The sequence below is a fragment of the Dicentrarchus labrax genome, unplaced genomic scaffold (genome assembly GCF_905237075.1).
Source record: "Dicentrarchus labrax unplaced genomic scaffold, dlabrax2021, whole genome shotgun sequence".
In the NCBI taxonomy this organism is placed as follows: domain Eukaryota; kingdom Metazoa; phylum Chordata; class Actinopteri; family Moronidae; genus Dicentrarchus; species Dicentrarchus labrax.
In genome coordinates this window covers 26,616,285-26,629,341 of record NW_026136714.1, presented here as the reverse complement: position 1 = coordinate 26,629,341, position 13,057 = coordinate 26,616,285, and the positions used below count along the sequence as shown (strand labels likewise).

At 40.5% G+C, this 13,057-nt stretch overlaps 2 protein-coding genes across 2 annotated transcripts; both read right to left on the bottom strand.

Annotated features, from left to right (window-relative positions):
• Positions 1-1,741: 1,741 nt before the first annotated feature.
• dhfr (dihydrofolate reductase) lies at positions 1,742-6,089 on the bottom strand. The gene is made up of 6 exons (XM_051423337.1): positions 5,912-6,089; positions 5,699-5,748; positions 4,355-4,460; positions 3,327-3,450; positions 2,970-3,085; positions 1,742-2,591 (listed from the first exon to the last, which is right to left on the bottom strand). The coding sequence occupies exons 1-6, from the start codon at positions 6,001-6,003 to the stop codon at positions 2,510-2,512; spliced, it is 570 nt and encodes a 189-aa protein (XP_051279297.1). The 5' UTR covers positions 6,004-6,089; the 3' UTR covers positions 1,742-2,509.
• Positions 6,090-7,053: 964 nt separating this feature from the next.
• Positions 7,054-12,998, bottom strand: gtf2h2 (general transcription factor IIH, polypeptide 2). The gene is given in 15 exon segments (XM_051423316.1): positions 7,054-7,351; positions 7,773-7,812; positions 7,925-8,027; positions 8,168-8,271; positions 8,390-8,453; positions 8,826-9,021; positions 9,168-9,258; positions 9,343-9,448; positions 10,374-10,428; positions 10,675-10,725; positions 10,820-10,927; positions 11,616-11,658; positions 11,980-12,057; positions 12,145-12,244; positions 12,883-12,998. Coding segments are annotated over 14 exon segments (1,206 nt in total). The 5' UTR covers positions 12,201-12,244; positions 12,883-12,998; the 3' UTR covers positions 7,054-7,240.
• Positions 12,999-13,057: the final 59 nt, after the last annotated feature.

Here is a 13,057-nt window from a genome sequence, read left to right as displayed (position 1 = left end):
TCTCCTTCTCTACTGCTGAAATTCTGATCCAATGCCTACTGCAACAGCATTTTATATGGCACATAAGTCATAAAGTCACAAATAAGCTCCACTATATCCAAAACTCTGCCACTTGCCAGAGTCTGTCTTCCAGAAACTCCACTGGCTCCCTGCCCTCCACAATCAGTCCGCTCCTACTTCACCGATCTGCGCCACCACAATGCCCTATCCCGCAGCCTCCACTTCTCTGTTGCTAACCTCCCATCTCCACCACTCGGGAACAAGCACTAGACCTGGGATGACAGAGCCTTCTCCATAGCTGCTGCCTCCCTCTGGGACTCTATCCCCAAACACATCAGAGGCTGCACCGATCTGTCAATGTCTAAATCTCTAATCAAAATTCACCGTTTTAGAGTTGCTTTTAACCCATGGTTAATGTTGTGTTGTATATTTCAGTGTGTTGTTTGATGATGATTTTAACTTATGTAAAGTATCTTTGAGTGTCATGAAAAGTGCTCTATAAATAAAATGTATAATTATTAACCCAGTTTCACAGCCACCGTAGTTTCTCCTTCAGGCTTGCGAGCAGTATTCAGTTGGTTGGAATCTCCATTCTCACTGCTAGATGCTACTAGATCATACACACTGGTTCTTCAAGGCCCCAGTATGACTCCAACTAATACTGTCCACCACATCTAAAGGTGCTATCAGACAGATAAGGCTGTTTATGATGTTCAAATTGAAAACATGCTGTATTAACCGTGTCATATTGCTAACCATTTCCTCTGTTTTAAGTTACAACCTTTCTACAGTCAGTGTTTGGTTTGTCCGTTCTGGAATTCAATTCTTATTTTCAGGTTCACTAATGAAAACATACCTATGAATATTATATTCCATTTCTGCCAATAGATCCTCCTCAATGTTACACACTGGACCTTTGAGCCCCCTCAAGCATTTTGTATTTTTAAATAAAGAAATATATTAAAGTTAGTAACTAGTTGTGTTGTTATTAAGTGTGGCTGCTGAAGTCTTTGCCCAATATGTTTTTGTCATTCCTTTGTGCCTTGTAATAAGCTTATAGCTATTTTGTTAAATATGCTTTGGCCAAAGTCAGTTAATAGCTACATTTATATTGAATGTCCTGCGTGCCATATCTGCTTTTATTGAGAAAACAAGAACTTAAGCAACTCATGAAAATTGACTATTTTCCTAGCACCCTGCATATTGGACAAGCTCTACCTTTTGCACCAGGAGAGAAAAACCCCTGGTTTTGGCTTTGTTTGCTATGTGTCAAACTAGTTAGTGGTAACTGGATTAACTACACAGGCTCACCTCGTAGTGCATGCAGCCATGTACTAAGGCCTTCTGCTGCATGTTGTCTCCTCTCTCTACCTCCTTCCCTGTTCTTATTCTCAAACAAATTTGCACATAAAATCCCTCTCCCTTTTCAGTCCTATTTCTGTCACCCTCACTTTTATAGTTTCAGGCAGATTTTCCCCCTAAAATCTCTCTAAACTTTCCAACTGCCAAATTCCACTCAAAAGAAGATAGGAGTTGATAAAAATGTTAAGTGAGTTGCTTTTAATTTTTACTGCATGCAATAAACTTAACAAGCAGCGAGTGAGTAATGATTCTTTAGCCACGTGTTTCTCCTCTCAGGCTACTTACACCCTGCGTTCTTGCTGTAGGATTTTGGGGAAGTATGTGGACTGCCTGAAATAAGCGGCTTCACCTTCTCTGCCATTCAGGTACAAAAAAAGAAAACTTTTGTCAGTTTTATTTAGTTATATATATAAAACCTTTTTTTGACACTAAACCTTGTGTAGATGACGCACTGTAGATCACAGTAGACCCAACTAGTACTTGATGAAACACACATTATTAACATTAATATGTTTTATTGCTACCCCATCTACAGCAGTGCATTGGGCGATTAAAGAAAAAACTAAAAGCATCCATCATCATTAATTAAGGTCAGAGGGAATCAAAAAATCAATGTCTGTTGTCTTGTAAGTCTTGTAACTACCTGGATATGTGCATCAGTTCAAAGTGTTTATCCATTACAAATAACTGGCAGATGGGCTGAGATGAAGCATCATGTAGCAAAACCTGAGCTGAAATGGCCATCATGATCAGAAGAAAACTTGGCCAAAATTGTTACCTTGTGTGGTTTGTGCACTTCATCAGAAAGGAAGGATTCAGCTGGTTGTTATGTCTAAAACTGCCAGACAAAATATGTGATCATATTAAAGCTGAGGTATTATGTTTTTCCTTGGTTTAGCAGAGCATAATAGGCTCCTTTAAGGATAAACCTTTTTTTTTTTTTTCATAAATAGAGGGGTTCCCCCACCTGTGAATAACTACAGTAGGAATTTTTGCAACTGAAATGTCATGTTCATTTCAACTCTGAGAAAAAGAAAAAACATAACAACTTAGAATGACTCAACTGTACAAATAACTTTTTAAAAATCACCAAGTCCAGCATTTACATTGTTCTGGTGCCCATTTACAATTTTTTTGGAATTCCTCTTCACTGCTCGGTGCTCTCATAGACTTCAAATCTGTATTGGATACCATTCTCCTCCTGCAGCTCTTGTGACACTCCTGGAAACCTGTAGGAGAAACAAGCCTTACTGTATGTTCCTGTAGTAGCTGTTGAGCAATTTACTTTTATAATGTAAAGTAAATCACCTTTAAAAGGACAATTACAGTTTATTACAACTTATTTTCCACAGGTTAATCAAACTTGTTTGGTTGAGGTGTACTCACTTTCAGTTTGATTTTCAAATAAAGTGGTTAACATACTCTTGATATATTGTAGTTTGTTCCCTGATCATCTGACTTCAAGAGTTTCTTGACCCATCTGATGTCACTGTGCACCAAGATCTCAGCAAATAACTGGGTTAGTACAAAAACTGCTGGGCCAAAACTACAAAATATGAGAAGTTGTAATAAACCTAAATTACCCACAAGTGACCCACTGATCTTACTCTGGCAGCAGCTGATATTTGTCTGGACAGATTTCAGGGAGGAACGTGTCACACTCAAACTGCTTCAGGATTCTTGTGACGAACAATCTCCTGGTCCCCGGGCTCTCCATCAACTCCTGGTTAGCCCAAAGCAACCAAAACATAATTAGAGAAAGAAGAAGTCTATATGACTGAAGAAGTGTTGATCATCATCACCATGACTGATAGCTGCAACCAATAATTGGATATTATTTTCCATTGTAATTTGTTATCAGATACTCTATTGGTTATTTAAAATGGCCAAGTAGAATAATTAAATCATGTGTGAGACAGAAGTAAAACATGTGAGCAATGGACACTGAGTGTTCCATACAGTACCTTGTAAAGAGAGCTGCCTCCTATAACCCAGACCTGGTCAGCCTGGTCCGCCAACTCCGTCTCGACCAGCCTCAGTGCCGAGTTGAAGTCTGCTGCCAGGTGGTGTGCTCCTGCAGGGGGCACTCTGGAGGAGAATTGGCACTTTATCAGGTGACTGCGACAATTGTGCAATACTTGACTCCAACGCACACAGACAGCTGAGAGTTGTCACAGCGGAGAGCCTGAACCCAGGGGAAGCAAATTTTATTACTGGAGTTGAGCAATATGTAACTATGCTTGTTACTGTGTGCAATAAAACCTCAACAAGCAGACCCTTTCAGATAAGCACCTGTTTTTTTACCTCTTATGTCTGCAGCTCATTTTGGCCAATTGCCGACGTGCACATATTGTTTCAACCTAATTGCAGAGAACATCAAGTCTCTCCTGCAGTGAAATTTACATATTATTATGCCTACTCTAATAGTGGTGGCCATTTGGCAGATGCAGACATAAAATAAACACACACATTCACATTCAAACTGTAAAATTCATCCTTGACATCTTCAACAAAGTCAAACAGCAGGTTGTCTAGAATAATGTACACCATGATGCTTTTAGCCCTTTGCTATCTGTTTCAGAAATGTTAGAAGACCTCCACGCTGCAGACATTCTTGTCCCTCTTTAACGCTGACAGATAGGGTCATCAAGCATTTAGCCTAGCTAACAGTTAAATTTAAGCGGCGTCTTACTGGCCTGTCACAGTGGAAGAAATTGCAGATGCAGGTGTTTCATCTTAAAGGCTTCATCGACCAATACCAATATCATTGTGCATCCCTATATTTAGTTTTTTTTTTATTGTCAAACGTTGTGGATAGTACAGTAAAGTCTGAGGGCCATTTAAATTATGGGTATTTCCCAGGAGAAACAAACCGAAACGGGAGGGCGCCTTGAAATACGGGAGAAACCCAGGAAAGACCTGATACAGTCAAACATTACATTTCATTTGCACACACTGTTGTGTAGCAGTATTAACTGTGTGTGACACATACTTGCACTCCCTGCTGAGGACGATGTTGATCCTGTTGTTCAGAGGCCTGTTCTTCTCTGGGATGGAAAACCATGTCTTCCTGCCCATGATCACCACATTCTGCTTGCCTGCAAGACAGCAAGGTTTGAATTCATTATTCATTAATCAGTACTCAACTCTCCTCCATGTACAGATTTAGAACTTCCTCTATGCAAGGTTCAAGTATATCAACTATAAGTGTGTAAACTGATGTTGATATCAATACAAACTGACTAGAACTGGGATAGAAATGGAGGGCAGTAAGACGCTTTGTGGTGTGCTGGGGTTTTATCTAAATGAACTCAGAGCAGGATGCACTGACTGTGTGAAAATCTGATGTCACAGATGACGAAGAATGTGTGTACATTAGTGTATATGAAACCACACCATCAACTACAGAGTGGAAAGCAGAAAAAGGTACCTTGAATAGTTGTCTCTTTTAATTACTTGAAGGCTACATGCAATTGTTGCAGTTTTTTGTTTGTTTTTATGTTCAAATGTTTTTCATAAAAGGAGTTTATGTTCAAGTACATGGGTTTTATTGTTTTGTTTTTTACTGTAGTATCAAATGAATGTAGAGAATCAGGGAATTTCACTGGTATTTACTGGTATCCACTACTGCATTTATGGTATTGCTAAATCCCCAGTGTTGAGTGTGAAGATCTCAGGGTGTCAAAGCAGAGCCCCAGTAGGGTAAACCAATAGTGAAGCCTGTTAGAGGACTATAATGGACCCATTGAGTTACATCCAGGTAGCTACTATTGTATTACTATAATGTTGTATGAAATGTTGTGTTGTTTGCACCATGAGCTCTCCAAAGTAAGTTCCTGATAACTTTTGAAGTAATGGCGACTTTTATGGGCAATGTAAATATTCAGTGACTTAAACATCTTTGCCCATCCTAACATACATCATAGTCTGCAGCTTCTTTATTCTAACCCATCCTTCTTCCTCTATCTGTTTTACAGTTCTAGTAGTCTTTGGAGGAGTAGAATACCATATAGTTCACGTTGGTCGTTGTACACTGTGTGACTAATAAATCTTTGACCTCTGGACCAGTGGACGCTATGCCTGTTTCCCTTCATTAGACCTTTTTCACAGCAGCCATTATGACATGAAATAGCAGGGTCAACACAGCTGTTAGCAATGATACGAATTAAGGTTCCGAGTGCTGTGCATGTTCACTGTAAAGGCTCTGCTGAACTAAGTGGAACAGAACCGTGGTTAATATCATTCAGTGGTAACACCTGTGTTTACACTACTGTTTCATCTCAAAATGGCCCTTGTGATAAATGTCTATTAAGCCTAAAACATGTAATTCAGTTACCTTTCACAGACGGAGTCGCTGTCATTGTTCGGAAGTGTTTGAATTCGTTACTATAAAAGAAGAAGAAACAGAGTTAATACATTTCTAGCGCTACCACGCGACCTGCGATGTCTCGTGCTCTTCGTTGCGTAAAGACAGAGCTCGAGCTCAGTTAATGTACAAACCCTGTGAACTGCTGCGTTATTCCACACTAACAGTGTACAGTGGACTTACCCGAGTCTAACGGGGTGCCAGGGCAGGTTCCCATTCATCCCGATACCCAGGTCGGGACACACCGCCACGATACCGTTCAGGATGCGGGACATTGTCAGAGGACTGGGGACTGGACACTGGACACTACACTCTGATTTGTAGTTGTGTTACAGCTTCCCGCCTGCAAATATTATGATGACGATTTCTTCTTCTTCGTGTTTTACGGCAGCTCACAGCTCAATGGCTCTGATCACTGCCATCTTATGGATTAAATGGCTCCTTCCTCCACAACAACCCCAGGATCTCTGCAGATCAAACTTACTAAATGAACTTTATTAACATTTCAGCAAAATATATCCACAGAAGGCTTAAAAGATGACCTTCCTTTTATACTTTTAAAGATACCTATTTTAATACTATTGCAAAACCTAAAAATCAAAAATCATAAATTGACAAAAACTATTATTTTATTTAGGCATGAATTTACTACAGTGGTTTAGCAGACCCTGGAAGTTTTTGTTTTTATTCTCCTATATTTTATTTGTTGTATTTATTTATTTTTTTTAATATATATTTTATATGTGCATGAATATACACTATAGTAGGAACTATTTATAATGTAAATCTATCTGGAACTTTGGTATACTCATATAGTTCATGCACTGCATAGTTTTTTTTAAACAGTCCTGTTAAAACCATACAACTACTATCTGTGTTCAGACTGGTTTTAAAATAGCAAGGCTCAAATGCATCATTGTATCCTCATCTTGCGTTAACTGTTAAATTGTATGTTCTGTACATTTTATTTTTTCAACATGAATACCTAAATGCAGTTTCAAAGCCAAAATGTGTATCCAGTGTGGTGGTTTGTAACCGTAAAATGTTAACTTGTTAAACAACTTGTGGGAGTTTACCCTCAAATTTCCATTAAAAATACAAAACAAAATCTCAATGTCCTGCTTCCAACCCCGGTCTTACTGATCATGGGAAATGTCCTGTCTGAATAATTTTTTGTAAGATATTTTCTTTTTCTTAAAAAAATCATGTATTCTATCCTTCTAGCTTTCTGTCCACATGGCCCAAACTGTAGGGGCCTCCACCTTGGGACTAGTAGCTCATGAGCACTGAAACTAGACTAGTCTAAAAATCTAAACAAGCATTAATACAAAAACAAAAATCAGTTTTATTGTAACTGCCATGTTACAAACAGAACTGTAGTAGAAAACTGTGTATAAACAATGCAAATATAAAGCGGTGTGCTATTTAGGAAAACAGTGCAGTGGCTCAGATGCAGTTCTCAGAGTAGACAGGAGCTTTGGCACTGAGCCCTTATGAGTTAGCCTCTCAGCTTCAGGGGGCGCTCTGACTGTGAATACAGCAGGGGCAGCAGTGCAGAGAGTCATGGATGAAGAGATCACACTCCACACAGAACACACCGCGACATGTTGGACAGGTGAATATCTAGAGCCACAGGAAGGGAGAGAGAGCAGAATACAGATGGCTAGAGGGACTTAATACGTAAAGGTACACAAGTTTTACACTTAATATTACTGTATTTCTTTTTTTTAATAAACCAGTTAATTATTTATTAGCAGTTATTACTCCAGTCCCATATAGTGTAGGACTAAAAAGACAGACTTAAGAAAAGAATGTTCACAGTTAAATGAAGGTTACTGGTAATTGTTACAATACAATATGATAAAAGGGTGTCCTGATGGCTAAAGATGGCCACACAATGTACAATTTTAGAAATGTTAACCCAGTTTCTGCTGTATGACTAAAAATGGGAAAGTGACCCTTTAAAGTGGAAAACTCATGTATGTTCTTCTCCATCAGAAAGGCCTCTACAGATCCTCTGGACATACACTCACACTGTACTCACACTTTTATCTTTCAGCTCCCCTTGACAAGCTTGACAGAACCTGAAAAAAAACAATGTAGGTTTTAGATACACAGCGGCACATAATCTGTGTGTGTGTGTGTGTGTGTGTGTGTGTGTGTGTGTGTGTGTGTGTGTGTGTGTATCACAGCCACCTGTCTTCTTGAAGCTCCTCCACAGGACCCTCTATAAAGGCTTGGAGGGGGAAGAGGTGGTGGAAGGATCTGGCGAGATGGGGGGCCAACACCAGAGTCAAACCTAGGAGACAACACACCACACACAAACATACCAGTCAGGGCTATGGTACTTCTATTGGTTTGAACACACAGCACCTTTAAAGCAGCAGAGTACTTTTTCACTGCCACAGAAATGGAATGAAATCCTCCCATCACACATACCACAGACTTTACACTCCACGGGAAGCTCTGTGTACTTGGCATGGCACTGCGGACAAAAGTATCCTCCCAGAGACAGACCTGGACCACTGCTGCTGTCCAGATGACTAGGAAACAACACACCAGGAGCAATACATGACAAAGAATATTCCCTCTTGTACACAGTGGCTGCTCACAGTGTACTAGAGTGCCCACAAGGTTTAAATCATGTTGTTTTCTACTTACGCCATGCTGAATGAAGGCTTGGCATCCTGGTCAGTGGGAGAGGCGACGGTGTGCTGTGGAAAACCTGAGCAAACACAGGATTCCAGTTAGGTGTGTCTAAGACAAATATTCAGTAAATACTTTTATGGTTATTGTGATATTTTGATGAGGAGCAAGAACAGCCTTTATGGAAAACAGGGAAACATTTTATTAGTGGTTTCAAGTGTTCAAAAGAACTTTTGTCCAAATCTTAAAACTTTTCAATCTAAGCATTTCAACATGACAACAATTTTCACAGCAGCCAATTTGATGTGAAATAGTAGGGCAAACATTGGTGTTACAAATGATACCAATTCTGCTCAACTGTATTTAGTGTAGCAGAGCCTTTCCAGTGAGCCAACATGGACAACAGCAGCACCCTGACTCTGTTTGAGCTGTCAGTGACCTGCATACTGACCCATGCGTATTAAAGAGCATTCAGATGAGGAACTGGCTGGAGGAGGTTTGACGTGCAGCATCAGCAGCTCTTTGAAGTGACACTCATCCAGGATAACATGGTACGAGCCACCCGTCTCCCTGGTCAACACCGTACACACCCTGACCTCTGCTGACAGGCCGATTACTGACACCCGCACCTTTAGAGACTTCAGGGTCTGACAGAGGAAGAACACGGTTAGAGAGAGTTACATTCAAGGTAAGTTGAAGATAAATGTCACTGGTACAGTAAGCCTAGCAGCTGAATAAGTGGACATTGTTGCACTGTGCACCCCTAGGGAATAGGACTTTTAAGTGACTTCACCTTAATCAGCTCATAGATGTTTGCTGGGTCACATGTGGTGAGGCTGCTGAGGATTATCAGGATCTCTCGGCTCGTATGTCCAGGCATGTGCCTTCATATAAAGACAGGCACCAGCTGAGTGACATTCAGTTAAATTACAGACACTGATCTAAAACATAAGCACTGCAGGACCTACTTGAGGGTCTGTATGGCCAGGTTGAGGGAGTTGTACAGGGACGGCTCTCCTACACACACAGTGTCCACTGCTTTCTTCAGAGCAGCAATGTGCTTCTTTGGGTTTCCTGGTGGTGAAACAAAACATCACATTATATTAAAGTGTTCATAGCTGACAGCCAATGGTAAGTGGTAAATTGAAGCTTTCTGTGGATAGTGTGATACTTGCTGCTGTTTTTTTTTGCTTTTATTAGATAGGACAGATGAAGATTGACGGGGGGGGGGTTGAGACACCCAGGCCACAGGTCAGAGTCAAACCCGTGGCCGCTGCAGCAAAGACTCAGCCTTGGTACATGGGGTGCCAACTCTACCAGGTGAGCTACCAGGGCGCCCCATTGCTGCTGTTTAAAGGTTCTGTATACAAGTCACTGGCACTAGATATCACACTAGAGCACCAAAATCTCAGACCAAAACAAATGGGTGCTACGGCCCACCAGACTCCACTGACAAAAACAGTAATTTTACCTTGCACATCATTGTACAACAAACTTGATTTAAACTCAACAGAAACAAAATAAAACTCACCAACACCAACTTTGTTAGTCATTCAACTGTTCCTACAATCACCAACTCTGGTTTGGTAAAAAATAACTTCTTAATTCACCGACAGTCATGAAACAAGCTACAATGGCTGCAGTGTCCAAGTACTTCCACTAACAGCCTGTTGTTGCCCCTGACTGGCTCTGGTTGTTATGTGACTGTCTGCCAACATTATGGAAAGGATCCCTAAAGTGATAGAACTTTTTGTTTAACCAGAAACAGCTGTTATATCACAATTGCTCACAACCATACTCCACTGACAACAGTCATTTTAGTGGATCATCGTAACTGAACTTCATTCAAAGTCAACAGAAACTAAGTAAAACTAATTTTCTGTACAGTACATGGAGCTCAAGAAGAACAAAATATAGGCTGAAGTTGAAAGATAAAGCCTTCCTTCAAGTATCACATTGAGGAGTGGAGTCTAACACGAGCAGTTCATGTGATCCTCACCTGCCAGGTCAGTCAGCTTCTCAGCCCTTTTATTCTTCGTGGTGATAATGCCCACCTGAAGACACACAACACACACAGTGTTATGTCATATAACATATTGTTGCAGGTCCATTCCACAGCTTAAACTTACAAGTTCCCCATCACAACAAAATGTAAAAATCCTGGCTGGTGCAGACCTACACTCACTACTTGTGTCTTTGTACAAGAATATGACTTTTTCTCCAATGAGGGGATTTAAATGTGAAGTCTCAATACAGTCCAGTGTAAAACATGCACAGAACTCATTACTGTATAAACATACCTGACTGATGGGGTTTTGGTCAAAGTATTCATCGACAAACGCTTCAATCAGCTGAAAAGGAAAGAAGAAAGGAGATGGTGCTTTATGGGTAATCCTACGGTAGGGCTGCTGGTGTGCAGCGTGACGGCTGTGCTGCTGAATCTACCTTTAGAGTAGAAGTGAGGCGGTTCGGTTTCAAGTCGTGGTCTTCCATACTCCTTGAACAGTCAACCACACATATATCAAAGGCATATACATTTAGTTATGATACATTCTTATAGCAGTTTTTTTCTTACATCCCAGCTGCACGCCCGGGTCTACGTGGTCTTTCTCATACTCAAAACCTTCCTGTCCTCTTCAAACATAACAGTTTAACAATACCACCAATACTACACTTACATATAGGTGACGTCAAATCTAGATGGCCACCAGAGACATCTACCATAATATATTAAAGTTAATGATACATTCTTAATAGCAGATTTTATTTTCTTCATAGCAGGGAAGAAAGTTGTATAAAGTTGTTGGGAGAGGTTGTATCCGAAAAAGGTTTTTTTAATTGAATGACGCAGGTTTCCCCAAGCTCTTGATTCAATATGAAGCTCAAAAGGTTCAGAAAGGCCCAAACATGAGGTCATTATTTTTAGGGAATAACGCATGATGCAGTTTTATGGCTGGTGACAAATAGTTTTGCCTTGTAAACTTTGTCAATGGCCGAAACCCTGGATGACATGATCTCAGATCTATCAAAACAATTATATACACAATGCTAACTGAAAGTGCAATGGGGTATTTTGGTCTGGGAGGGAAATTACTGTGGTAATAATAATGTGTTTTTCTTTATGGAGAAACGAGTTTAAGTGGGCAGTGTAGACTGTCACTGGGCCAGAACAACCTATGTGCTTCAGAAACATACAGATAATGAGTGAAGCACAAGGTACTGTAGGAAGGAGGCAGAACACACTCACCATTCCAAGCCTGACTTGTCCATGGCTCTCTATCACCCTATGAGGTAAACACAGTTGTAAATATGTTATTAGTATAAACAGTAATAAGCTTTTAGAGAATTAACTTTACTGGGACTGCCCAGTGCAGAATTGTGATATTACAAAATATGGGGAATAAGGGAAAGTGTTCCACAGACATATTAGTAGTGCATACATTACTCTTTGGAGCATTCAAAGAAAAATACATGTACCTAATGCATTCAAACATGCAATAAAGATTGTGTTATAATGCTTGAATTATAACTCCAGCAGGAGAGCGTAGGTCTCGTTCACATCATAACAGAGAAGAAGTTCCAGCACCGTGTTCAGAGTAACACACCTTTTCCTTTTGGACTGGAACAGGATCTCTTCCACTGTGGCTTTGAGTGAGCCAGATTCGTCCTCCTTCAGCACCTCCCTGTAGGAGAATGCATACATTACACAATATTGGATCAAATGACAGCCCCCCTCAAGTTACAAACCGTCCACAGTTTCACAGTCTTACCATGTCCTCTCATAGCCCCCTTCCCAGCGCTTGGCCCTCTCCGGTTCTTCATCCATTTTGTCTACCACACCAGAGATTCAGCTAACTAAAAGCCAAAGAACTTGGAAACAACAGGTTCACATTAATACACATGTCTACTGCACAAGGTGTCGAATCAGCATTCATGGCCAGGGAATAGGAAGGAGCTACTTGTTCATACTGATTTTATTACATTAAACCTGTTTTGTGAATTATTCATCTGCCAAACAGATTCATAAAAAACTGCACTCTACAAAGTTAGGTAGTAAAGACAAAACAGAAAGCATTATGGGAGATTCTAACGAGCCCACAAACAATACAGCCAAACTGTACATGTCATTATCTGTGCGGGATATTGTATCATTAGAAAGCACTGCTGATTCATCAAAGACTGTTCGCTATTCGTTATTCAGTTCCATGTATTCTGAACAGAGTTTGACATGATACAAACATAACGTTATCAGACAATAACTCTATAAACAACAGATAACGCTGTCCGTACAGTTAGTCAGCAGCATTGTGAACATCTCGTTATGTTAACGTTAACGTTACATCAAATGAAACCTTACAGCTCATGACACAGCTAGCTAACGTGAGCTAACAGGTCCATTCAACGAGCATTACTGGGGCTCGTTTAAGGAACCATTGCGAACCTTTATCTAGTTACTGTGTGTCAGACAGCTTACTATACACTCATTAGAAACAGTCAGCTGTACCTACAGCGCCGGTGTAGTGAGTGTAACGCCAGCTGGTGCAACGGAGATTTCTGTCCGGAAAGAAACATGCTGTACAGAGAAAAGTATCCGCTCCGTTAAGAGTCCCGAAGCGGTGTCTCTTCCGCCCCAGGAACGGACGTGCAGTAGATAGAAGCTCTATTTCCAGGCAAAGTGTCCTG

What these genes read in the sequence shown, in the direction of transcription:
- dhfr (XM_051423337.1), bottom strand. Translation starts at nt 6,003, where the DNA reads ATGTCCCGCATCCTGAACGGTATCGTGGCGGTGTGTCCCGACCTGGGT. An exon ending in TGGCACCCCGTTAGACTCGG is followed by an intron (nt 5,749 to 5,911) that starts GTAAGTCCACTG and finishes CTTCTTTTATAG; the next exon opens with TAACGAATTCAAACACTTCC. An exon ending in GAGGCAGCTCTCTTTACAAG is followed by an intron (nt 3,086 to 3,326) that starts GTACTGTATGGA and finishes TGGGCTAACCAG; the next exon opens with GAGTTGATGGAGAGCCCGGG.